This window comes from Perca flavescens, chromosome 23 (genome assembly GCF_004354835.1).
Source record: "Perca flavescens isolate YP-PL-M2 chromosome 23, PFLA_1.0, whole genome shotgun sequence".
NCBI classification, from domain to species: Eukaryota; Metazoa; Chordata; class Actinopteri; order Perciformes; family Percidae; genus Perca; species Perca flavescens.
The window spans coordinates 7,461,991-7,487,871 of NC_041353.1; the positions used below are offsets into that span (position 1 = coordinate 7,461,991).

Here is a 25,881-nt window from a genome sequence, read left to right on the forward strand (position 1 = left end):
TTACACTGGCTTGTGATTGGAGCGTTTTAAAGGTTTCTTTATTTTGTATCCGGTTGCTCTGTTGACCCTGTTTGTATATTGCAGATGGAAGACTCTGAAGGGACTGTGAGACAGATAGGAGCATTTTCTGAGGAAATCAATAATCTAACGGTGAGAAACTGACCTGGGTCACAAGAAAGACCAACAATGGACTAGGAGTACAAACCTGATTTAGAAAACAAAAAAAAAGAGTTAATCTTTCCTTCATTCTCTCTGGTTCTCTGTGTGTTTCAGATCATGCTGAAGGAAGATGAGTTTTCTCACGAGATCTCCGTCGAAGCGGCAGAAACCGATCACAACTCTAGTGTTTGACTGAGACACTTTGTGAAATAAGAAAGAACTGTACCAACCAGAATCCAAATCCTCCCACCAACCGTTGTAGTAGAACATGTGAGACCTCCACTTTTACAGTATTTTAATTATTCAGAAGTACAGCCATATTTTTTTGACACATATTTATTTAAGCTGTCCAAAATATAATGCATGAACGTAAAATGCAAGATTTTATTGCATTAATGTACCTCTTATAATTCAAGCATGTGTGTTTTGTTTTTTAGTAATCAGTGAGGTAAGGATACATGTTAGTTTTTCTCATGTCTCCCCTTTATTTTCATGTCCTCAGCTACAGAGTTATTTTTGTTGTGGTACGGAAAGTTGCTTCATAGATCAGTTCATTCGAATGACCGCAAACACTCTCTCTTTTACTTCTCATGATATCTAGCTGCACAGATAGTTTTTGTTTGCCCAAGTTTTGAAATATCTGCCTCCTCTCCAACTATAGAAGTGATTGGGATTTTGTGTGGTGCTCACAGCATTGAAAATTTAGCAGTTCATCTTTTCAAAAAGTGTCCTTGTTAACACTGTAAATAACCCTCACACTGAACAGTTTCCATTGAAACCACTTCTTTCTATTATGAGAACAGCTGATAATGTGTTCCAAGCATCACACTGCTTCTGGACAGATGTTGCAGTTTTCAATCCTGTGAGCAACCCACATGTAATGCACAGTGTTGGGGTTCAGGCAGATATCTCAAATCCCTGACCAATAAACCCTAAACTATCTGCCTGACTAGATACCACTAGAGGGGTAGTAAGAAAATGTTTTGGGAAATATGCCTATTTGCTTCCTTTCCTAGAATTTGATGAGAGCGATACCACTCGTGTCGGTGCCTTTTTAAGTATGAAGCTGCAGCCAGGAGGTGATTAGCTTAGCATAAAAACTGGAGGCTTGTCTCTCTCAAAAGCCTACCGGAACCTCTCAAGCTCATTAACTAATATGCATCTCTTTAATCCAAATGCTGTTTACCACAAAATAGTTACAACACATAACTCTCCCTAAAACCACAAATTGACCAAATGAGATGCATGTTAGTGAGCTTCAGAGGTGCTGATAGGTGTATTCTCTCTGCTTCTAGTCTTGATGCTAAGCTAATAAACTCCCGGCCTGCTCTATACTCAACGAGTGGTATTGATCCTCTCAAACTGTGTGCATGAAAAGTGTTTTTTCTCCAAATGTCAATCTCTTCCTTTTAAGAAACTGCATGACTGAAAGTGAACATGGAAACCAGTTTTTAAATTGATGGTAATAAAAAGGAGAAAAAGCATTTGTCTTATTTTTAGTAGCATCTTGCTTACAGGTAGATGCTCAACAGTAGATGAGGATGATTTATAGGTTGACAGTCCGTCATAATACAGAATAATCAAATTTAAGAGCAATTGTTTTTTTATGTTGCATAACTTGCAGCATGGACATTGTATCAGTTAACATCACGTTAAGCAAGTCACTGAACATGTTTTAGCAAAATATTGACATCTTCAACGTGACAACAGCAATAATATTCTGTATAAATGAAGCAAGTGGTTGCGCCTCTTAAACTGTGCATAAAGAAAAGCAAGTGTTAAGGCACTCAGAAAACAGACAAAAACCTAAACTAAAAATTGTTTGCAACTGATTTGGAATCACATCCTCATTTCCAAGCCAACACTAACAAAAAAATCCTCACATCTTCAGTCCCAAACAAGCTAAAATATTCACCAATTCCTTCCATGACTGATTAATTTAATTGGTCCGTGCTGTGATTCTGTTGTTGCATGATGGCATAAATATAGTATACATACATAGTGCAATACCCACTGCAACTGTACGAGTGCCTTAATGCTTTCAAGGTAGGGAATATAATAACTGGACGCCCAAACCGCCTTTCTTTGGTGTGGACAGACGTCTAGAAGGTGAACCTGCGGCTGCTGGAGTGGCCAACTTTGTCCAGATTGGGGTTGCAGGCGAACTGAATCATAGGCGGAGGTCCACACATCAGGATGAGAGTGTCTTCACTTGGAGGCGGCAGGTGTTCCCTCACCATGTCTTCACTGATGAAGCCTTGGCTGTACTCCCAGTCTGAAACGCAAAACGTCCCAATGTTTAAATATAAGGATCCCTATTAGTGATGGCATCACCAGAACGTTAATTCATTATGATATACAACAATTTCTTCTTTTTTTTTATGACATATGGCTAACTTTTTTTTTACATTTTGACTTACTATACTATGATTTTTTTTTATTTTAAAGATTTTTTGGGCTTTTCTGCCTTTAATGGACAGGACAGATGAGAGAGCGAAACGCATGCATCATCACAGGTCGGAGTCTAACCCTGTACCTCTGGAGGCATGAACCTCTAAATATATACGTGCGCCTGCTCTACCCACTGACCCGGCCACACTTTTTTCATGATTATTTTCGAAATACTATACTAGGACTTTTTATGACATACTATACTATGAGGTTTTTATTGCAATTTTAATGATACTATACCTGGTTCTTGTGTATTACTGATGTTACTCTAATAAACCTTGCAGTGGGTTAGTCACTCAATTCATTATCGTGTGCTTTGTTCCCACCCTGTCTCTGAATAAGTTTGCATTAATACAGTAATCCAAGGGGTCAAAAGCTAAGACTGTTTAATTGTGCTATCTTCCATTTAATGTATAGTAAGTTGCAGCATGTCGCTGATGTAGAACTCAAAATGGCAATGAAGACAGATATCGATCATTGGCTCTTTCCTCACTGGTTCACATAAAAACAAGACAAGTAATAACAACCTGTCTCTGTCCAATCAACAGCAGGCTCACATGTCTCATTAAAGTGCCTACAACCTGTTTTTGATTTGTGTGTTTGTCCTTGCTCAGTTAATTGTGAAGAAAATTATATATTTATAATATATACACATTTATTTATTTTGATAAATAATTTGACAGTTGGTATGTATGTATGCACGTTTGTTCTCAGAGCTCATGAAAAGTATCTTACCTTCAGGTGCTTTGTCCAAGGTGAACCACAGCTTGAACCGGTCCGGGTGGTTGACCTGGATCTCCTCCAACTCTGGTCGCAACAGGATGTCTTTCTCAGTCTGTGACACAACAGGAAGAACCAAGTTTCAGCAATTTATGTGCCACCTCTGTTTTGTTATTAGCCACTCATTCCAAATTAAACAGGAAAACAAACTAATTATATTTGTTCACTAACTGCAAACATCAGTGCATCGTGTGAGTGAACCTGGCTCACGCAACTGACCTGGTTGGCAAACAGCAGGTGACACACTGTCTTGTCCTGTGGATCCTTCATTATAGCTGTGATGAGCTGCAACATCGGAGTGATTCCTGGAAGAAAACGGAAGATCATATTTTTGGATTCAGTGTGTGGCCAAAACTATGTGGACATCACTGTGTCTCCATGTGTCCTTGGTGCCCCTAAAAGCTTCAAGTCTTTAGTATTTCTCTATAACACATGTTTGTGACTAGAGTAAGCATTAACAAAACCTTAAATAAATATATATCTTAAGTTATTGCAGTCTGTTATACTTAAACACTCAGCTGATCTGCTTCATAAGGACTGTGTGGGTGTTGTTTGATCAGATATGACTGACTGATGGAAGCCAGCTGAGCCACTTGCACTTCAAACCAGTGAGAATAAGATAAGCCTTTTAGAAGAAGAAATATAAAAATCTTTCATGTAAAAAACAAAACTGTTGAAAAAAATATCGTGTTCATGTATGTCGTGAAAAAAGTATATGTTGTATAAAAAAAACATAAAAAGTCATTGTCTGTCATTAAAATTGCCATAAAAAGTCATAGTATGTTGTAAAATTTCATTAAAAACCTATAGTTGTATAGAAGTATAGTTTGTCGAAAAAAATGTCATTAAAAAGGTCAGTGTAGTATAAAAAGCCATGAAAAAGTCAGTGTAATAGGTCGAAAAAATGGCATATAAAAGTCATAGTATGTCCAAAAATATTCATAAAAAAGTCTTAGTATAGTATTTCGTGTCGTGTATAGCATGTTGAAAAAGTCATAGTATAGGAGGTTGAAAAAAGTCATAAAAGTCATAGTATAGTATGACTTAAAAACTTCATAAAAGTCTTAGTATAGTATGTCATAAATTTCATAAAAAAGTCACAGTATAGTATGTCAAAAAAATTTCATAAAAGTCAGTAAAGTATGACGTAAAAACTTCATAAAAAAGTCACAGTATAGTATGTCGTAAAATTTCATAAAAGTCATAGTATAGTTTGTCAAAAAAAGTCAGTATAGTATGTCAAAGAAAATCATAAAAAAAGTCAGTATATGTCTAAAAAAATTCATAAAAAGTCATAGTATAGCATGTTGAAAAAGTCATAGTATAGGAGGTCAAAACAAGTCATAGTATGACTTAAAAAAGTCATAGAAATGTCGTAAAATTTCATAAAAAAAAAAGTCATGTAATTTCGAAAAAGTCATAGTATAGCATGTCGACAAAATTTCATAAAAGTCATAGTAAAGTATGACGTAAGAACTTCATAAAAAAGTCATAGTATAGTACAGGGTTTCTGTAGGTATCAGCAAATCTAATTTCATCCTTTTTCATGCCACTTTAAATTAATTTCATGCCCATGTCCAACTGCAGATACTTAAACACACAAATTGTAAGCATTTCACAATGCCAATTTTTAATATTTGAAAATCCAAATTTAACTGTCAGATGGTTCACAAGACGGTTTACAGTCATTAAACGCAACACAAAGTGCTTCACAAAATAAGAACACAACAGAAATACAAATATTTAAAACACTGTTCACTGAGCAGCTCGCGCCTCTGCCCCGCGGATCTCAAAACAACATGCACCAATAATTAAAAGTAATGAACCTATACTGCTTACGGCAGTAGGCAAATTCGCCAAAATCACGTCAACCAGTCCCAAAAGTTAGACTAACTTCAAGTAAGCACCGCCATCTGAACTGAAAGCTTGTATTGAAACAGGGTGTAGCCAGACTTTGGTTTCTAAGGGGGAACACACACACACACACACACACACACACACACACACACACACACACACACACACACACACACACACACACACACACACACACACACACACACACACACACACACACACACACACACACACACACACACACACACACACACACACACACACACACACACACACACACGATCCAGGTGAGGAAAATCCACCCATGGGGAGCCATTAGTGCATATGTCTTGGTTCCTTTCCTTTTTGCTCCAACTCTGTCTCAACAGCAGAAGTTGCGTTGCTGGTCACGGCAAAAAAATTTGAAACAGTTAGCTGCTGCCTGCCGTCATTTGATATTTCCTCCGTTCTTTCGCCACAGCGTACACTCACTCACACCATAGACAGCAGACCAGTGTTTCTCAACCATTGAGTTCTCAACGTGGGCGATACCGACCCCCAGGGGGGGTTCAGAAGATGATGGGGGGCAGCGGAAGCAATATTTTGGAAAGGGGGGCGTTGAGGTGCCCATGGGGGGCGTTTGTTTGAAAGCTAGTTTAAACCAAAGATTCACAATAACAATACATGTTTACACTTAAACTACTAAAAAATCACTGGTCTGTAACATTAAAACCTGCCAGTTTACAGCACTGCGACTGGATGAGACCGGTATCATAACTCTTCTCTTCTGTGCTTCTGTCAGCTTAGTTTGGCGCAGCTCCGTGCTGCCTTCAGGGAAACGGGACGTCAGAGCATCATCTTAAATGAGCTCTGTAGCCTACTAGGTCCCTACATAAAGCTACGTTCAGATAAAAAATAAAATAAAAAATAACGCAATCACCGCGACGTCCTGTTGTATTATTTAATCCCGAATCTAGCACAAGTACACTTTATATTTCAAAGTAACAGTTTTTCGTCAGATCGTTTATAGAACACAATGTTTCCTACTGCACCTGAAGGCAGCTGCATTTCATGGAGAAAGCGAGAAAGAAAAGAGACGTGCGAGAGATATCGACAGTTCTTTGTTGTTTGGCAAACAGTCAGCTGTTCCCCAAACTCCCGGCCAGTTTAGGGCTTGTGTTTGGTGTTTTAAAACTTTCTTATGGAAGCGATAGAGGCAGTGATGTCTCTGTTTACGGGATTCTCACACCTCCACAAAACACAGCGCGATGTGGGGTTGTGTTTCTCCAAACGTTTTTTTTCTGCCATTTACTCGCAAGACAGCCGATAGCAAATCTAACCTAGACTCTTCTAAGCATCAAAAAAGCGCTCTCACTAACTTTTTAAAGGTTGTAAACTTATTTCCAATCGACAGTAGGTGTCGTTCTTCAAGTCATTTGTCGTCACCTAAATACTAGCACTACCGCATTACTAGCATCCGGTGTCGCGACTTCGTGCACCAGCCGTAAAAAACAGCCAATTAAAAGGTTCCGCCTGTAAACCATTACCTTTTATATATGTCAATGACCATTACGCTATACTTCCGATCAAAATTAGATTTAAATGTTTATATAATCAAAATAAACCGTGAAAAACAATGTTTTTATTCCATCAACTTTACATAATTTTTAATGCCTTTGAACATCGAAGTTCATGCTTTTACATGCCAGTTCATGCCTGAATTTTCACAAAATCTATTTAATTACTTTTCATGCTTTTTAATGACCCGCGGAAACCCTGTAGTATGTCGTAAAATTTCATTAAAAAAAATCATAGTATGTCGAAAAAAGTCATAGTATGTCGAAGAAAATCATAAAAAAAGTAAGAGTATAGTATGTCCAAAAATATTCATAAAAAAGTCTTAGTATAGTATGTTGTGTCGTGTATAGCATGTTGAAAAAGTCATAGTATAGGAGGTTGAAAAAAATCATAAAAGTCATAGTATAGTATGACTTAAAAACTTCATAAAAAAGTCTTAGTATAGTATGTCGTTAAATTTAATAAAAAAAGTCACAGTATAGTATGTCGGAAAAAAAAGTCATGGTAATTTCGAAAAAGTCATAGTATAGCATGTCAACAAAATTTCATAAAAGTCATAGGGAAGTATGACGTAAAAACTTCATAAAAAAGTCATAGTATAGTATATCAAAAAAAGTCATAGTATAGTATGTCGAATAAAATCAAAAAAAGGTCATAGTAAAGTATGACGTAGAAACTTCATAAAAAAGTCATATTATGTCGTAAAAAATGTCATTAAAAAGTCATAGTATAGTATGTCGTAAAATTTCATAAAAAAAGGCATAGTATAGTTTGTCAAAAAAAGTCATAGTATAGTATGTCGAAGAAAATCATAAAAAGGTCATAGTATAATATGATCAAAAAAAAAAAATCATAAAAAGTCATAGTATAGCATGTCGAAAAAGTCATAGTATAGGAGGTCGAAAAAAGTCATGAAAGTCATACCGTGCGTTCATGGACATCGGAAAAACGTTTTTCCGAGTGAAAACGTCACCATTCACGTAACGTCCTGTGGGAATCAGAGGTGGGAAACTCGGGCTGGATTTTGATACCCGAGTTCCCCAGTTGGTGACGTGTTGTTGACAGCTGACGTTTGATGTAGGCGACTTTGGTTCACTGAACATATTTTAATGACAATAAACTGTTTATTGTGGACAAATGCCTCTGCCAATAAACATACACCGACATAATATGTTTCAAATTATTCATAAATAGGCCTATGTATACAAAAAAAAACACATTATCTGTGTCTTTTCCCGTTGGTTGTCCTGCAGATAACACAAACAAAACACCTGTTGATGTGCTGTTTGGATGCTCGCATAAGAAAACAGCAGCAAATCTTTAGTTATTGTGGCCTCCATGTTTTCACACACCTGATGCTCAAGGCTACGGCCAACCGATGGTGGCAGTCTTGCAAAAAGTTGTTATGCCAAAACGCCAATATAACAGAAGAAGAAGAACACGCATCCCGACCATGTGAACGCTACCAGTCGGAAAAACAACGTAACCACGTGGGCGGTCCCTGTTATTCCGAGGTGGCATGAACGCACCAATAGTATAGTATGACTTAAAAACTTCATAAAAAAGTCTTAGTATAGTATGTCGTAAAATTTCATAAAAAAGGCATAGTATAGTTTGTTGAAAAAAGTCATAGTATAGTATGTCGAAAAAAATCATAGTATTTCTCTATAACACATGTTTGTGACTAGAGTAAGCATTAATAACCATCTTAAATAAATATATACACTGTATCTTAAGTTATTGCAGTCTGTTATACTTAAACACTCAGCTGATCTGCTTCATAAGGACTGTGTGGGTGTGGTTTGATCATGACAGTATGTTGAAAAAAGTCATAGTATAGTATGTCTAATAGGGGTGTGACGAGACGCTTACTCCACGAGACGAGACACATCACGAGATTGGGTTCACGAGAACGAGACGAGACGATATTTTTAAAAAAAAATTTAAAGAAATCCTCAATGATGAAATATATGAATGGAAAATAGTTTTTTTATTCAACTGACCTTGGCTTCTTTGTAGAGGTTTGGGACTACAGTGCGAGTTAAATGCGCACGTGATGGGATGACGTACCTCGTTTTCAGTGTGTGGAGGAGTCGCCAAAATCCGACATTTTCCACCACAGAAAATGGCCTCATATGAGCTGCAATGAAAACGCCTATGTCCCTCGTTATTGCCGTGGCTCTTGCACTTACCGGTGGCAGAGATGCAAAGGCTTTTAGAGTTGTTTGCCCTTTTAATGTTTTCGTCGTGGGTGCAGTAGTTAGTAGAGAGCTGTGGTGGTGCTGTAAGTGTTTTTGCATAGTGCTCGTGTTAGCTGCGGTATACGGCATTTTTTTCTTACAATGTTTACATATTGCGTTCGTCTTGTCTGTCACTCTTTCGCCGTTTATTATTTCCGCAGGAAAACCAAAATGTTGCCACACAAATGATTTAAAAGTGGCAGGGGGATCTTCAATAGTAATAGGCGATCACATCGCCTCACGAGACAACTTTTCACCTCGACGAGAAATCTCAGCACGTTTTAATCTCGCGAGATCTCGTAAAACGAGATCTCGTCACACCCTTAATGTCTAACATTTCATTGAAAAAGTATAGTTTATCGTAAAAAATATATTTTTTTTATTTTTTTACGATAAACTATACTATGACTTTTTTTATATATATATATATATATATATATATATATAGTCTGTGGAAATAATGATATAAAAAGTTATTCGTATGTCATGAAAAATTCTATGAAAAAAGTCATAGTATGTCTTTAAAAAAGCCAAGAAAAAGTCAGTGTATGTCGTAAAAACTTCATTAAAAGTCATCGTACAGTATGTCAAATATATATAATATAATATATATATATATATATATATATATATATATATATATAATATTATAGTGTCATAGAATTTCATAAAAAGTCATAGGATAGTACTACATAAAAAAGTCATAGTATAGTATGTCTTAACCCTCTAAGGTCTAAGGGCATTCTTGACAACCTCTGGTCCGTCTGGTTTGATTTTCTAAATAAGCTTGTAAAACATCAACCCTGTTGTCCACAGTCAATCTATGAACACCATTTCAGGACAAACTGGGCTATTAGAATATTTGTGCTGCGTGAGGTCACTTGAATGTTAAAAAAGGTTGTAGGACCTTAAAGACAAATAAATAAATAAAACGGAACATGAATCTCACAGATATGTATTGCTATCACACACACACAGCAATAAAAGCTAAGCCAATCTCCTGTCTAAAACACTTCTCATATGTCTTGGGAGTCAAACTGTGAAGAAATAAATATTATAACTTATACAGTCGACAAAAATAATTGTTCAAAAAAAGTCCAGGCTTTTGCCCTCATAACATTCACTTATGCCAATATTCAAAACAATAATGTCATATTATTATATATAATAATAATAATAATAATAATAATAATAATAATGATAATAATATTATTGATATCACACACACAGCAATGCTACACCATCATTTGTGCTCCTATATATTTGGAGTAATCCAGTGCAAAAATAAACATAATTATAACTCATATAAAAAGGACAAACTATTTACATTTCTTCAAAAAAGGCCCAAATTTATGCCAAAATTCAAAACTGTTTTGAACTGTAATAGACGATATTTGGTCAAATCTTACTATTCTGACTTATGTGACAATACACAATCTTTGTTCTCCCTTGGATGCCTTATATGGGCATAATGTGTGACGGACCTGTCTCCCATTGGTTGACAAAACGTCAAAAAACTCTCGCAAAGCATCATGGGGAACTTCAATATGGACACTAGCATTGAAGCTAGCGGCAGCAGTGACCGATGTAAGAGTTTGGATTTATTGCTCAACGACCCCGAAAAAGGCAAGTTCCAGGCTGGATAGAAAACCTCCTACAGAGACACCAAACACCCCCGTGACGGCCGGATTGTTAGCTTTTAGCTGCAAAAGACATTAAGTCGCTATCTCTTATGGCTTTAAATGATTAAAATATGAATCAGAGGTGCCATTTTGGATCGTATACGATCCTTTAGGTCACAGAGTGTGCGGTTCACACAGCAGGGATGTGGACCCCTAAACACATCATAAAAAAGTCATAGTATTGTATGTAGTAAAAAAAGCTATAAAAAAAAAAAGTCATAGTATAGTATGTCGAAAAAAAATTCATAAAAAAGGTCACAGCGTAGTATAAAAAAAATGGTATGAAAAAGTCATAGTATGTCATTCAAATTTTATTTAAAAAAAGTCATACATTTTATGTCGTAAAAAAGCCATAAAAAAGTCCTAGTATAGTATGTTGTTAAAAAAAGCCATAAAAAAAGTTATATATAGTATAGTATGTCTTAAAAATAGCCAGAAAGTCACAGTATAGTATGTCATAAAAAAGTCATAGCTCATGAAAAGGTCATTGTGTAGTATAAAATGGCAGGAAAAAAAGTCATAGTATAGTTTATTGTAAAAAATTATACAAGTATAATTTGTCATAAAAATGTCATAGTATTCCTAATCTGTACTAGTACATTACATGTAAGCTGTTGATAGTAAAAGTATTGAAATGGAACGAGATTGAAGATTAAAATGTAATGCATGCGGCATGTTCCAGAGCCACAACATTTTTTTCTGACTTCACTTTGAGAAACCATGGTTTAGGCCATCATCTACTAACTAAATTGATCATGAGATGAGATGCGTCAGGATCTGGGTAGCTTACAGCCTATGCTAAACAATATCCTGATTCCTGAGTAAGAAACTTTGATAAATGAGTCTAGAATTTTTCCTTACCGGTTCCTCCAGCGATCATGCCTACATGTTTGGCTGTCTTGGTGTCAGCTGGGGACTTTTTATCTGGTTGTACAGCAAAAACACCTGTCGAAGGAAAGTCACAGGATCAGATCAGGCAGCTGAAGCTTAAATTACAAACATTGCATATTTTCACCTACTGTATCAGGCATATGGTTATGGTGCTCACCTTTGCCTTTGTAAACAAGAAGACCACTGGGTCCTCTGAAGTCAATAGTGTCGTTGATCCTCAGGCTCTCCAAGTACTGACTCATCTTCCCACCCTCTGGGAATTTAGGATTAACATCTTTAAAATAAATCTGTCAAGAAGGGACAACAGTAGAAACTTGTTTAAGAAAATAAAACAACACCTATACATATATACAGACAAACACAACTTTTCTTAAGGCTATACCTTCACCACCAAGTCCACATAGCCTTTGTCATCATCACTGGACACTGGTGTATACGGACGAACCACCAGTTTCCCATCTATTTTTGCAGACAAGTAGATATGCTGCCCTGGTGAGGAAAACACATAACGATGAGCGCCTCAGTTTACTTTTGATGTCAGCAGCTTCATATCAGATAAGCTTGATTACTAACAGTACACTTTATGTTTATCTTCAAAACAATATAATGTATAAAATATATAATCTACAGCTAAAACAATAACTTGTTTGATACAATTAATCAGCAACAATTTTGAAAGTAAGTAAGACAGACATTAAAAATGTCAGTAATTTAAAACAGATTTTCTGGTTTTATTTGGTAATATATGATAGTAATTTAAATATCTGAGTTTTGAATTGATTGTCAGATTAAAAAAAGGTATTTGAAGACATCACATTGTGCTCTGAGAAATTGGAATAACAATAAATCAAGAAAAATAAACAGCATATTGATAGACAGATTGATTAAATAACTGTTAGTTGCAGCCCTAATATTACAGTATCTTCTTGGTTCAACTGTTTATAATTTCACCAATTCCATATACATAAAATGAAATGCACAGAGAGAAAACCCAATTTTACTCACTTTCTCAATGATATTCACCTTTGCTCTAATCTTTAGTTAAGTTGCAAAAAAAAAAAGTATGTACATCAAATATACATGGTTTTGTTTTCCTCTCCTTGTAGACAGTAATTTATTTCCACAGAACAGAAGGTGTCCTTAACAACCTACTATCTTTTATATATATATATATATATATATTTTTTTAACGCTATAAATTAAATTCCTTTGTTTGTTTTTGTTCTTGTGCATACATGTTACTGTATTTTGAGTTTAATTGTTTTCTATAAAGTTAAATTTAGAAAAAGAATACTTCTAACAGCAGTCATTCTCATAATGACTGCGATAAGTGCTGGTTTCCATATGTTAATACTGATAATATATGAGTGCACATACTAACCGATAGGGAGACCGAGAATGTGTTCAGGGGAAGGCAGGGCAAATCGGAACTTCCTTGTGTCATGGCTGACAATCTGAAATACAATACAAGAAATAAACAATTTATCAGAAAAAACTGCATTGGAAAACAATGTCAATACCAAAACAAAGCAACATGGTGCTTGCGATCGCACCTGCTGCGCCTTTTTGAGCAAAGTTCAGGTTTTATATTGTTATATACTGGTACCTGTTTGTCCAGCAGTCGCAGTGCATACTTGATGTTGGGGTCCTCTAAGGTGAGGGCTGGTCTCCTCTTTGAGAAGAAAAGTCTGAAGATCAAGTTGACGATGCTGTCAAAGCCGCCTCGGATCAACTGTAATAAAGGTAAAAAACGGGAGAATGACACAGCCCTCCGCCAGCTAGCATTAGCTATCAACTGTTTGAGACCTCTGTGGGGCGTTGTCTCACTTAAATCAAGTCATTTTTGTTTAATCCGTATATAACAGGAAAAATGAGTCATAGCCATTCCTGTGGGCAGGGCCCGACCAAGCTTCCAACTTGCTTAGGAAAAGTAAATGTTAACGTTAGCTAATGTTAGCCTGAGCTAACGCAACGTAATTAGCTAAACTAAAATAAGCCTGGCTACTTTTCATAAATGTATACTTACACCAATGATGTAAGACAGCATTTTCAGTCCGTTTTGGCAACTGCAAGGTTGTTTGTCAACGCAGAAAGCAGCACCAGATAAGTTTACTGCAACTGTCACGGGTAGTACGAGGGGCTGTCAAGCTAGCGAGGGCAAATAATCATCCGGTCACTGTTTTTGAAAATAAAAGCATGGTTTCGGAAAATAATGCGACTTTTATATCTTTTTATCTTTTTTATAACACCCTGCAAGTCGGTTGTACCAATGGATATATCCAATGACAAATAAGATACCGTTTCATTTGTTTATTCATCCTGTAATAATACGATCTTGACATTTCTTCAACTAAAGAAAACGCAACTTCCGGTATAATAACGGTTAATGCTAGCTACTTTGACGATGCAGAAGCTTAAACTTCACTTCCACATGGAAGTCTTGGATTTTCAGAATACAACTCTTCATAAAATAAAATAACGAATACGTCTGGACTTAAAAGAATGACAGTCCACAATTATTAGTTGGCACAAAAACAAATGCATGAGCAGTTTTACGATGCCAAACATTTGGGATAGTATTATCCATGGGAACCAAATTAGCACAAAATGTGGCTTTCCTTAGGCCAGATGGAGCCTAATTTGATCATGCAGTTTATATCAATCATATCGATGTATACCACAAAACCGCAAGTAATGAACTGCAGGACGCCAAAATGTAGTTTCTATTTATGTACATAAAGTACCTAGCTCTTATTTTACTACAGTTAGTATAAACTCATGCTGTGCAGCCAAATTCTGTTTAAACCCACATAACGTTATGTAAATCCTTTCAGAAGATACCAAATTTATCAGGCTACATTTTTGGGTAAATGTGTAAAACACTACACTACCATATTTCCATTTGATGGAATGGTGCAGCCAAAAAAACATGGTCTTGGCTTTGAATATTTCACAATTGTAAACCAAACATGATATAGCTTCAAGAAACTGATCAAGAACATATATGTGCATTTGTCAGATATTGTGGAATATGATGATTTTTTTAAGGTAAATTAAAGGAAACTGGATGTTAAGGGGTTTTATGACATGTCTTACTGATGAGCTGTTTTGTCCATAACACCCAAATGAGCTTCATTTCATAGCAGTAACATAAAATCTATAAATTTACAACCTCAGGGGTGCTCTCATCATCAAATTCACTCTCAACTGAGCTTCACGTCGATGTGACATCATGCATTTGTTGGGAGGACAAACTTGTGTCCCGATTTTCTGGCTGCAGTAGACATATTCACTAATAGAAATTGATCTGTGAGCAGAGCAAAATGGAAAACATAAGTTTTAAAAAAAATCATTTTTTATTTTTGTGCTCATTCACTGTGGTATGCTCCACTATGTCCTTTAGATGGCAGTAGTACCTTGTTAACAGGCTGGTTTGGATGATTCAAAGCCGAATCAAAGTGTTGAGAAGCAAACATTAATTAAAAGTGGAATTTGTCATGCATAAACTTATTTTTGATGTGACAGGAGTTTCATGCAGGAGCAGTGAGTCATACTTCTTCTGCCAATCAATACTAACAGTACTGAAAGTAATAAAGGTTGATTCTGTTATTAAAGGTTACGATTACAGGCAGTCACAGCATCTTAAATGAATGCTTTGATGACACATAATTGAAAATATGACATGATAAGCTTCCGTATCAACAGGAAATAAAACATTTTTATTGATCATTTGTGTATATGAAGTTATATAACAACAGTCAGAAAACTGCACAGAGTGAATGACTACACAAAGTGAAACAAAACTGTAAAACACCGTCAAAAATGAAGGTATACACAGCAAATATAACTGTCAGCGGCTCGCTGTCACCGCAAGCAATATGGCAGGAAAAAACACCCCAAACAGTTCTACAAGATTACAGAGAAAATTTCCACACACAAAATACTCAAGCAGGCAGTTGATATACACAAAGGCAACTAGGATCTTTCTACAGCATCAGATTCTAATACTTTACACAGCTTTGTTTTTGAAAGGTCAGTGTGGCTTTTTGTCAGTGCCACTGGAGAGAATCTTGAGTTCCTTGTCACACAGAGAGCTTGATAAGGTATTTTCTTTTTACAAGAGAAATATTTAGGGTTTGATGATACATGCATAGGCCTACTTTGGTAGCAAATCGCAATAAGAGGAGCATTGCATTGCGGTGCAGGTAATGGCTTTGTGGTTTTTCCCCCACACCTTGCAATCCAATGGGTTCCACAATGCTGCCGGTTACTGAATCTCCTGATTTATAGCCTACATGTTTATTTCTGTCATAATTCAGATTTTCTTTCAGCTTGATTTGATAATTCCGGAAGTACAACTTTTTTGCATTAATATTGAATTGCTCAGGCCGTTTTTACAATGTACTTTCATCAATTTTTTCATTTAAATCCAAAGCTGTACTGAAATTCATTAATCTACATATGTAAAACATGTCACATAAAATAATCCCTTGGTTGAAGAAGGATTGGGAGTGCAGCTATATTAATAATAATATATTCAATGATTTTTGAATGCAATCAGACAGGGGGGATTTTACCCCAAAGGGTTATGAAATAAATTCCTAACAGTTGAAAAAAATATAAAAAAGGGACACATTTCTTAACAACAAAAAGTGCAAAGTACATCTAATCTCACAACTAAAGTAATCTACACCAACACAGTCCATACTGTACATTCAGAGTTTTAATCTCAAATATAAAAGTTCTTTTTGAACAGGGCAGTTACCAAATAAAAAATAAATCCATAAATGGAAAGGAAATAATGACAATGAGATATAGCATATTAATGATAGATGGATAAAATGATATCTGCGGCTGAATAATCCTATTCATGTCACTTTATATTTATTTTAGATATACATTTTTGACACAGTTAGGTAAATATATACATGGCATTTTAAGGGGATATTAAATGTAGAATCTTGTTTGGTATTTAACTAATACTCCCTGAAACTTCTGATGCTGCGTGCAAGAAGAGAAAACAAACCTGCGAAAAGGGAGGGAACCCTAAACATAGGTCGACAGGTGTCAAGCTCCAACCTGTAAGCTGAATCCAAGTGTGCTGTGTCCTAACCATTTCACTGGAAAGGAGAAACATCTCTCTGGACTGGAATCATCCTCATTAGAATCTTTTATTTTATTTATTTTTTCTCGGGCAACGCCACCCACGTTAACACTATGGGATGAACATACAAGTATTGCACAGTGCTCAACAAAATGCTGTGTGAAGTGACCCACTCGTGCTCAGATAAAACGTCTTTCTTTTTGCCACGTGCATTCGGGCGACGCCACGCTCTCTCTTTCTCTGCATGTAGAAGGGAAAATGGCATTAAACGCTACAACATCACTACAGAACAAACTGGTTTCGCTACCTACTGATAAGTCTACAGCTCTAAGCACACACGGCAGTCACAGTGATACACAAAGTAGTCCTCAGAGACTCCTATGGAATGACAATTAGCTTTTTCATAATAGTGCTATCAACTACACAATAACATTGAAAACATTTAGAAAGTCCTCCTGAAGCTAGCATCGAGTATATGCAAGAGGTTCCTCCAAGATAAGAGACTTCATGGTTTTCATGGATTAAAACTTATTCCTTTGCTAATTGGACCCGTAGTGAAGGACGTGATAGACTAGTAGCCTACGCAGACCATTAACTTTACGGTTATTTCCCATTCTCTTGGTGTAGTCCTGTAACCTACAAGAAAACAAAACTGACGTAACTGGCTGAAACGTGATTTGTCATCATTGCTTTCTTTCGGGTTTTTTTAAGCCAAGCCAATCGAGCGGGCAAATTTCTGGCTGCCCCTGCAGTTGTCCTGAAATAAAGCCAGCCCAACAATTGTCCAAAATAGTTTCAAATAAGTCAACACGCTAGTTTAAAAGACATCCAGTGCAAAAAAGCAGCCACATAAAAGTTAAAACTGGCAGTAAAACATGGCTAACTCTATTGTCACTGTGAGAAGGCAACGCAAAGCAAAGACTGCGATTCAGGGCACCATTGCAGCCAAATACATTGTTCCCAATAAACCAAAGCTACAACAACTAGCAATTGGGAGTGTGCATGAAGAGACGGTCTTTACATAAGTCACCTCTGAAAATGGCAGTGTTTAGAAACTCGCTTCACCTCCGTCAATATAATCATATACATTGACCCAATGTTTAGACATTACTCTTGATTTTTCTTTTCTCTCCTCTGATTGAAGGCAAGGGGATCATATCAGAAGAGATAGCCAGAGATAGTCAGTAGATCTCCCCACGTCCCAGCCTTTAGTAAAGATTGTAAAAAAAATCATGCAGTTTACGAAAAATAGTCAAGACGTTGAATTGCTCTAAAAAATAGTCCTCTTAAAACCAGAGTCAAAACTCTTTTTTTTTTTTTTATTTCTTTTTTTTAACTCCCTCTCAAAGATTGGACCCCGGCCTAAATGCGATATACTTCCAACATCGCTGAGGCTGTTTAAAGTAAACAGTTAACAAAATATTGTTAAACGTGCTTAAGGACACAATGGCTACAGCTTGGTGCTTTTTTTCACTTGGGGGTCTATTTTGTAAGGGTTGAGGGTTTTTGGAAAAGAAAATGAGCCAGTTCAAGTGAACGATGGACTTTAAAACGAGGACCTATTTCACCTAAACTGCCAAATATGGAGAAAATAAATGCTAACTGGTTTGCATTAACTATTTCCTTGTAACAGTGTGCATCAAGCTAAACATACAGGTCCTCTGATCGAGAAATAAGTACAAAAAGTCATAAGAAATCATGTGCTTGTATAATTTCCAGCAGCATATGCTTTCCCTCAGAACCATAGTAGTTAATGGCCTTATATTGTTATTATTTTGTGTTATTTGAGTTTTATGTGTATATATTCTTTTTTATTGTCTTTTTGATGATCCTTTGCCGAACTTAAAGCCAGACATCGTTCTTTACAATGTGAATATATTTCCACTAGTGTCTTGCAGGTTGGAATTCTTCTTTTTTTCTGGAATGCAATAAGGTAATAAGGTAATTTTAAATCCTGGGATATATAATATTGGCTTTCCTCTATATCTGCATTTACATAATTTAAAATAGAACATCTTATTAAAAACATCAAGATATACACAGATTAGGAAACGGGTAACAACATACAAACACATAAACTAGAAATCATTTTTGTCTGCATACTTATATATACAACTGTGGTACAATAAATTCTTTCAGTCATGCGTTATCTATACAGATCATATTGCTTAAAAGAAGGGGGCATTTGGTCGGGGTGGTTAAGGGCACGGAGATGGAAAACAAAAACTGCTGAATCAGAGAAAAAAAAAAAAAAAAAAGAGAACGTAAGGAAAGTAGGGAACCTGATAGGGAAAAAAAAGCAGAAGGTGGGATGTTGCAAGACATTTGACGAATTAGGATTGTTTGTGATATTAGGGGCGGTAAAGCTGGGAGAGTTTGATAGGTGGGGAAAAGAGGGGGCTTAAATGGATGGACCCATATATCACTGAGGTATTTACACATACTGGCTAAAGAGTACTACAGGCAGGTGCTGAAAGGGCCCTGCCTATTTCTTGGTGGAGAGCTGAGCGTCCACCTCTTCCTCAGGCTTCAGCACGTGCCACTGGGCGATGGGTCTCCTGGGGTTGGCCAGCATGTCGGACCAGTGGCGCAGCTCCGTGCCCGAACTGTTGAGGCCCACAAAGACCTTGCCGATGGCATCGTTCTTGCCGATCTTGTCATAGTCCAGAACAGTTATAACAACTTGCACTTTCTGTAGAAAGGAAAGAGTGGGAGAGAACGTAAATGTGTTGTCAGCATATAGACGGGTTAAAGTGCTCATATTATGCTCATTTTCAGGTTCATAATTGTATTTAGAGGTTGTACCAGAATAGGTTTACATGGTTTATTTTCAATAATGATTTAATATAATACTTTTGTTGTACTGCACATTGCTGCAGCTCCTCTTTTCACCCTGTGTATTGTGTGCTCCGTTTTTGCTACCGAGTGAGGCATCTCACTTCTGTTCCATCTTTGTTGGGAGTCGCACATGCACAGTAGCTAGGTAAGCACTGCTAGCTTGTCAGTTGCAGAGTATGAGGGCGTGCCACGCTAGCAGCTAGGCGAGCATTGTAACGTGCGTTACAAAGTGACGCACGTTTGTCACGGAAGTAAAGGCTGGACTACAATAGAGCTGTTTGGAGCAGTTTGTGAACAGTGTTTCCTGTACGACATGGTAAGTCCCTTTGGGGTGGACTGTGGGCTTTTTCACTTTGTAAACCTATAGCATGCACAAAAAAAATATATAACAATAAAGGAAAGGGGAAAAGGCAAAAAGCATAATATGAGCACTTTAAAGGTGCCCTGCCACACGTATTTCATTAGTTTGTGGTAATGTCTGAAGAAAATTTTTTTTGTGGAAAAAATGCCTTGGTTACCTATCAAGCCATTCTAGCGTGGTATAGAAAGCCTACAGGAAGACAGCTCGATTTGTGCCAGTTCTCATTAATATTCAATGAGCTAAGCTGCTTGACTCTGATTGGCTAACAGCTAGCCAATGAGAGCCTGGCTATCAGTATCCTTTACCCAGCGTAACTGGGCGAGCCCATGAATAGTAATGAGCTCAGGCAACACCACATCAGACTGACCATCTTTTGTAATTGGCCTGATTTCTCTGCTTATTTCTTTTCCGTGGCTAGAGCTGACAGAGGAGGTACCAGTTCATTTTCACATTCACGACATAACACAAACACATATGGACCTAACATATTTCAAAAAATACAAGTAAAAACGGTTTTGTGTGGCAGGGCAATTTTAATGCTCATTTCTTAATAGCCATGTTTGCTTTAGTCAAACAATAAAGCTCCACTTTGTTAAGTCAGTGTTTGCTCAGGAAGATTGTGCGAAACATAGATACTAAATGGACCTTTTGGTACGATTGGTCAAATGATCATTATCTGATGCCCATCTTGTTTTTATTCTGTATTGTGTCTCGTTAATGTGGCTGTCTCTTATTTCTCTTTTTAAGGTTTTAAGCACAGACAGGAGTTGTACTGCATCAGAGCATTAAAAAACATAAATAAAGTCAGGAGAGGAGCATTTTCCAACACAACATAACTTTCAAGTTCCCCTTCACAACTTTTAGGATCTGATGAAATAGAGCAAAAAAAGATATCACTTTCATACAATCACACGGTCTTTGTGCTCTTAAACACAATTTGAACAATTATCTGTGCAATTTCTTTTGTGCTACATGCTCACAGTTGCTGGGATTCTGCCCTGCATATCCCATTAGTCCCCTGTCAATCAGTGTTTGTTTGTTAATGTTTTTAGTTTAGGTTAGTTTAGTTTGTGTTCCTGTGAGTGTTGAGATGCACCTGCTAAAGACCCCGCTTTTCTATTTATTCCAAACAAACTGTAAGTATGAAAAGCATCTACCATATCCTGAGTGGTTAAAAGCCCGGATAACTTAAGCAAGGTATGCACTGAAACATCAGTTACTGTAAAGCAGAAAAACGCATGCATTTGTGCATTAAGATGTCTGAAACAGTTCCTGGTTATTACTTTAAGTAGTACAGTAATGGAGAGAATGAGGTGCTCCTTCAGACATTAATGTTGATTAACGGTAACTGACACTCCAGACCAGGCCTCGGTTATTTCCAGAGCCAAACACAGCAGAATGTTGATTACTCAGAGGTCTAAGTCTCAGCCTCAGCATGTGTTTATTCAAAGGAACACTGCAGAGAGGAGTGACCTGGGCATCAATCTCTGGCAGAGAATATGAATTAGGGCACAAAGAGCCCTGATTAAGTTTCGATCCACTGGCACACTGAGCTGGGCTCTGAGCTCATGCACGTGGCAACATGCATGAGCTCAGAGCCACTGTTGTAAAAGAGCATGCCTAATACGCCATGTAATGAAATACTGAATAAGGTTCTCAGATGGCTAGTTGGGGTTAGTTGGTCTTTAAAGAGAGAGTTCACCTTCAAATTGCTAATTGAATCACAGCTTTCTTTGACTTGAAATTAGCAGGATCTTTTGTCAATCACTGACCAGTCAGTGTTGTTTTGCTGATTCTATTGTCCTTTGTATGTATGTAAGATAGATGTAAATTAAAACAAATGAATCTAAATAGGGTCACTGAATGCTGCAAAGCTAATTGTCTGTGTACTAAGGAGTGGAACTGCACAGTCAATAACAGACCTGTTTGTGTAAGTAAAAAGACCAATTAAAAACACTGATTTTAATTCCCACACAATCTCTGAGACAATTCAAATCTTTAGATTAATTACACAAATCGTCCCAAAGTCAAGTTTAATTTAAATGTTAATTTGAAGCAGTCTGTATAATTTGTTGTAAATTTTAACAAGATGGGGAAAATCGGCCTGAGAAATCGATTAACAATTTAAACTATTTGTTTTCCCTACAACATCAGACGGAGGTAATATTGTGAGAGTAAGTCTGTAATTAAAAATCACCACAGCTCTGAGTGTCTTTATTTAAAATCTATTTTAAATAAACTACAGTCTATTAGTTTAACATTTACTACATCCTTTTATAAGGAGTTGATTTTTGACTGACTGGTCACAGTCAAATTAGGTCATTCAAGTATGTTCTCCTGGCTTTCAGGAAAGTCTTCAATGCACCGAATCAATGACAAGTTTATGATTCAATCAGTGGCACTAATAATTATTTAATAATTAACCTGGCTCTTACAGTAATGAGATAAGAATGTAAATTTAGCCAACATACTGGTATTGAATGCTCTAAATAAGGGCTTGATTTGGATGGGGTTGATTGGGATCAACAGTTTAAATAAATTCAAAAATGTTGTTCATTGCTATTCCTTTCTGGCACAGTTTGTGCATTCTTTATCCTTCATATTGTTCTGGAAAAAAAACATTACTTCCTCTTTGTCTTGAAAACACAGCAGTTGTTGCTGTATGCTCTTAAGTCATGATGTGCATGGTAATCATTGTAAGACATGCATCAAATGAGATACTGTACATGATACAGGCATTAACAAGTTTAGAGAATAACAACAACCGAGCAATTGGCTTGTCAAATTGCGAAACCAAGTGCCTTTGATTGTACTGCTATGATAAAACGCCTCTAAACAGATTATTTGGGAAATGAGCTTCCACTTATCAGTTGTTTCTATGCAACCAAATGGTTGTACAATTTGTCCCCACAGTATAGCACATTCACTTTTAGAAATGTCAGAGTTTTGAGAATGGATATTTTATAAAAGCCCATTTTCCACTGGATAAAAAACCAACTAACACCCATTAACATCTGGATTTTGTCGTCAGTGGGAAAGGTTAGAATCTGCATTCATTCTCAGGACAAATTTTTCTGCAGTAGTCACGGGTATTTATTGGCTCCTGCTCTGATCGGCAGTGACAGAAACATGACACCAGGGTAATTTTTGCCCCTTTTCTGGCACGATGCTATGACGCGCATCATCTCAGCCACAAATTCTTTCTGTCTCCGCCCAACCAGCGGACATCGTTCCAAGTAGTAGTCGGCACTGACTTTAAAAAGAGAGACTGAATAAGTAACAGATATTAAAAAAAAGAAGTAACCAATTTGAACATTTTACTGGCCTCCATGCTGCTTTCTACTGTTTACTAACTGAGTTTGCAGTTATTCGCATTGTATCGGAAAGATGGAGGGGGAAAAGTTTTTCCCGCACGCTTGTGACGTCAAATGTGACACACCAGAAAGTAAAAACAGAAAGACATTCTCGTCTACTGGCAATGGGAAAGGAATTTATTGCTTATTTTAGTGTTTTTTTGTGTTTAAAAAACCTACATATATGCGCTAATTTTAGTGGGAAAAGGGTATACAGTAAATGGATGAGAATGTACCTGGATTTGTTCAAATGGGACTTCAAAGCTGAAGGACTCATTGTAGTAAGGGTTGAGGGTGTTCTTCTTGATTGTCGTCTTCTTTTTCTTCAGCCTCTTGCCGTTTTGCATCAGATGGATCTTCACGTATGGATCTGCAGGGAAAACAATATTTTACAAATTCTTTTAGATTTTCACTTCTTTGACAAAAATTTGAAGACTTTTTTTTATCTTCCTGCGTCCTTTAACAGATTATAAGAGTTAGTCCTTCATTAACTGAATTTCTTTGGACACTTTGGGGGCAGTGGAACAATCTGCAAGTACAATACACTGACATATTATAACTTTTATATGGTGAACTTGTCAGCAAACAGTTGCCTATTTACACATCCAGCAGACACACAGCAAAATTAACATTCATTTGAAGTCGTGTTTTTGTCCACCTGATGCACGCAAATCCAATTTTCACTATCTTTTAGCTCTGTTTTTGGTCTCCACCAACTCCTGAGAGAAATATCTGGCTCTTTAGGTGCTAAATACTTAACTATGTTCACTAGCTTGTTGCTAACTTAGCTTAAAACAAACATTTAGTAAAAAGTACAAAGTACCAACATATTTGATGTATAAATGCCTCCAAAACAAGCAATGGGCAGTGGTTATTAATAAAGCATGGCCATGTGAGTCCTGTGTGTTTACATCATTTAACCTTCCAAACTCAAGAGCTTCCTTTTCATCTGTCCAAATGCCTTCTGAAGTGGCACCCAAGTGGTCTGCTTCATCCATCCTCATCCACTCTCTGGCTCATCAGGTGGAGTGTGTCGAAAAACAGCAAACTGCCCATAGCTTTCGTTTTTGACGTAGCGTTACCCCTCCTGATTTGTTTACATGCTCCAAATTGTTATTAAAACTAAATTGGAGAAGAGGTGAGTTAATCCGAGGTAAAACTGACAAGAGGGTGCGCAGCGATCACCTTTTCAAACTGTCAAAGAAACCATGTTTTTTTTTTGCTTTAATTGGGCCATTATAGGGACTAGATGAAGCTGGTAAATTTGCACAATCAAAGATCCTAATCAGTCCTAAATATGGGCAGCCGAAGAACGTAATAAGTTCCACTGTAATTTTCAAAGGCATACAAAAAAGGATCCAAGGAGGATTGAATGAGGATTCAATAATTACTGTGGTTCAAAGAACATGCAATCTTCCTATTCATTCACAATGTTTCCTTTATGATACAATACAATCTTTTGCTGCAGTTGGTTGGGCCTTGTTAATTTAGAAAGTGAAAAATGTACAGTGTTACAATCATTTACATGTAACAGAAGAGGAATGAAAATTATAAGCATCTATTCATCATTACTCTGGTACAATGTAGGCTGGTTTACAATCATGCCTTAAGGTAATATGTAACAACCCATAACTAAATGTATTTGACCAAATTTGCATTTGCTGATGGCAGCGAGTCTACTTTACCTGTTGATTAGGGTCAGAAAAGAAGGACTGCAAACGTCTTATACTTTCCGTTACTCATAATACCTGGATCTAGGTTACAGTCAAATTCATGAATTCAGAATTTCTTCATGTATGTGAGAAAACAGGTTTCTGTAAATGAGGCATTAATAGAGAATAATGGCTGATTTCTTGGCCATGCCAAAGGGTAGTCAGGTTTATAAATGTGCACAAAAAAATTCTGCAGCATGTAAAGGCATATTTAGAGTAACAAGGTTACAGTGCATGTAAATACTTTGTCCAATTTCCTATGTAACCTGATTTTCTCTGAATAATATGGTTTCTTGGGTGCTTGTAAACATATCGAATGTGGAAGTGTCTTAGGCTGCAGTTCCTCTAATGGTCCCTAGATGCTGCCTAAAGGGAAAACTATTGTGTATTGAAGTGAACAGACAACTTCCACCTTCTCTGTCAAAGCACAGGATTAATATTTATTTACCACATTAAATGATGGTCTCAGTAGTTGTTTTCACTACTTTTATGAAATGTAACTATCTTTTGGTGGTAATTTTTTAAATCATTGTTTCATTATGGATATTTGTATACTTAAAGAGGAGAATGTTTTGGGTGTGTGCTTGATTGAAGTCAGCCATGATGGCTTCCACTTGGCCTCTCACAGACTATAGATCAGTGGTTTTCTACACTTTGTGCTTATCACATCTCAAGCTTATCAACACTTAATACAACATAAATGTGAGGGAACTCCTAAAAGCAGCATACATCTCTTATTTTAAATAAATAAATATAAATAAATGAACATAAAACACAGGCCATGGTTTGCAGTGTGAACAATGTCAACCGGAATGTGGAAAATTCTGGTTCCACGTTTGAAGACCAATCGTCAATCATGACGACTATACAAGCTGTACGGGGAAAATGAATGAAAA

The 25,881-nt window shown here is 36.7% G+C and overlaps 3 protein-coding genes across 7 annotated transcripts in view; 1 reads left to right on the plus strand and 2 right to left on the minus strand.

The window, feature by feature from the left end:
* Positions 1-1,641, plus strand: part of ppfibp1a (PPFIA binding protein 1a) — a 34,356-nt gene extending 32,715 nt beyond the window's left edge. For all 3 annotated transcript variants that reach the window (XM_028570443.1, XM_028570444.1, XM_028570445.1), the window contains 2 exons: positions 85-150; positions 274-1,641. In XM_028570443.1, the coding sequence (XP_028426244.1) occupies positions 85-150; positions 274-351 (144 nt within the window). In that variant the 3' untranslated portion in view covers positions 352-1,641. The remainder of the gene's footprint in view (positions 1-84; positions 151-273) is intronic.
* A 103-nt stretch (positions 1,642-1,744) lies between these two features.
* cyb5r3 (cytochrome b5 reductase 3) lies at positions 1,745-13,791 on the minus strand. Its single transcript, XM_028570446.1, has 9 exons — positions 13,644-13,791; positions 13,224-13,349; positions 12,999-13,071; positions 12,000-12,106; positions 11,775-11,904; positions 11,588-11,671; positions 3,610-3,695; positions 3,346-3,445; positions 1,745-2,434 (listed from the first exon to the last, which is right to left on the minus strand). Exons 1-9 carry the CDS (start codon positions 13,662-13,664, stop codon positions 2,262-2,264), a joined length of 900 nt encoding a protein of 299 aa, XP_028426247.1. The 5' UTR covers positions 13,665-13,791; the 3' UTR covers positions 1,745-2,261.
* Positions 13,792-18,795: 5,004 nt separating this feature from the next.
* syt1a (synaptotagmin Ia) overlaps positions 18,796-25,881 on the minus strand; it is a 216,405-nt gene continuing 209,319 nt past the window's right edge. For all 3 annotated transcript variants that reach the window (XM_028570627.1, XM_028570628.1, XM_028570626.1), the window contains 2 exons: positions 23,510-23,643; positions 18,796-19,413 (listed from right to left, as the gene is read on the minus strand). In XM_028570627.1, coding sequence (XP_028426428.1) covers positions 19,207-19,413; positions 23,510-23,643 — 341 coding nt within the window. In that variant the 3' untranslated portion in view covers positions 18,796-19,206. The remainder of the gene's footprint in view (positions 19,414-23,509; positions 23,644-25,881) is intronic.

Coding starts and splice junctions, on each gene's coding strand:
- cyb5r3 (XM_028570446.1), bottom strand. CDS start 13,664: ATGCTGTCTTACATCATTGGT. Junction 13,350..13,643: donor TGCTGTCTTACATCATTGGT/GTAAGTATACAT, acceptor CCTTTATTACAG/TTGATCCGAGGCGGCTTTGA. Junction 3,446..3,609: donor ACCTGCTGTTTGCCAACCAG/GTCAGTTGCGTG, acceptor GTTGTGTCACAG/ACTGAGAAAGACATCCTGTT.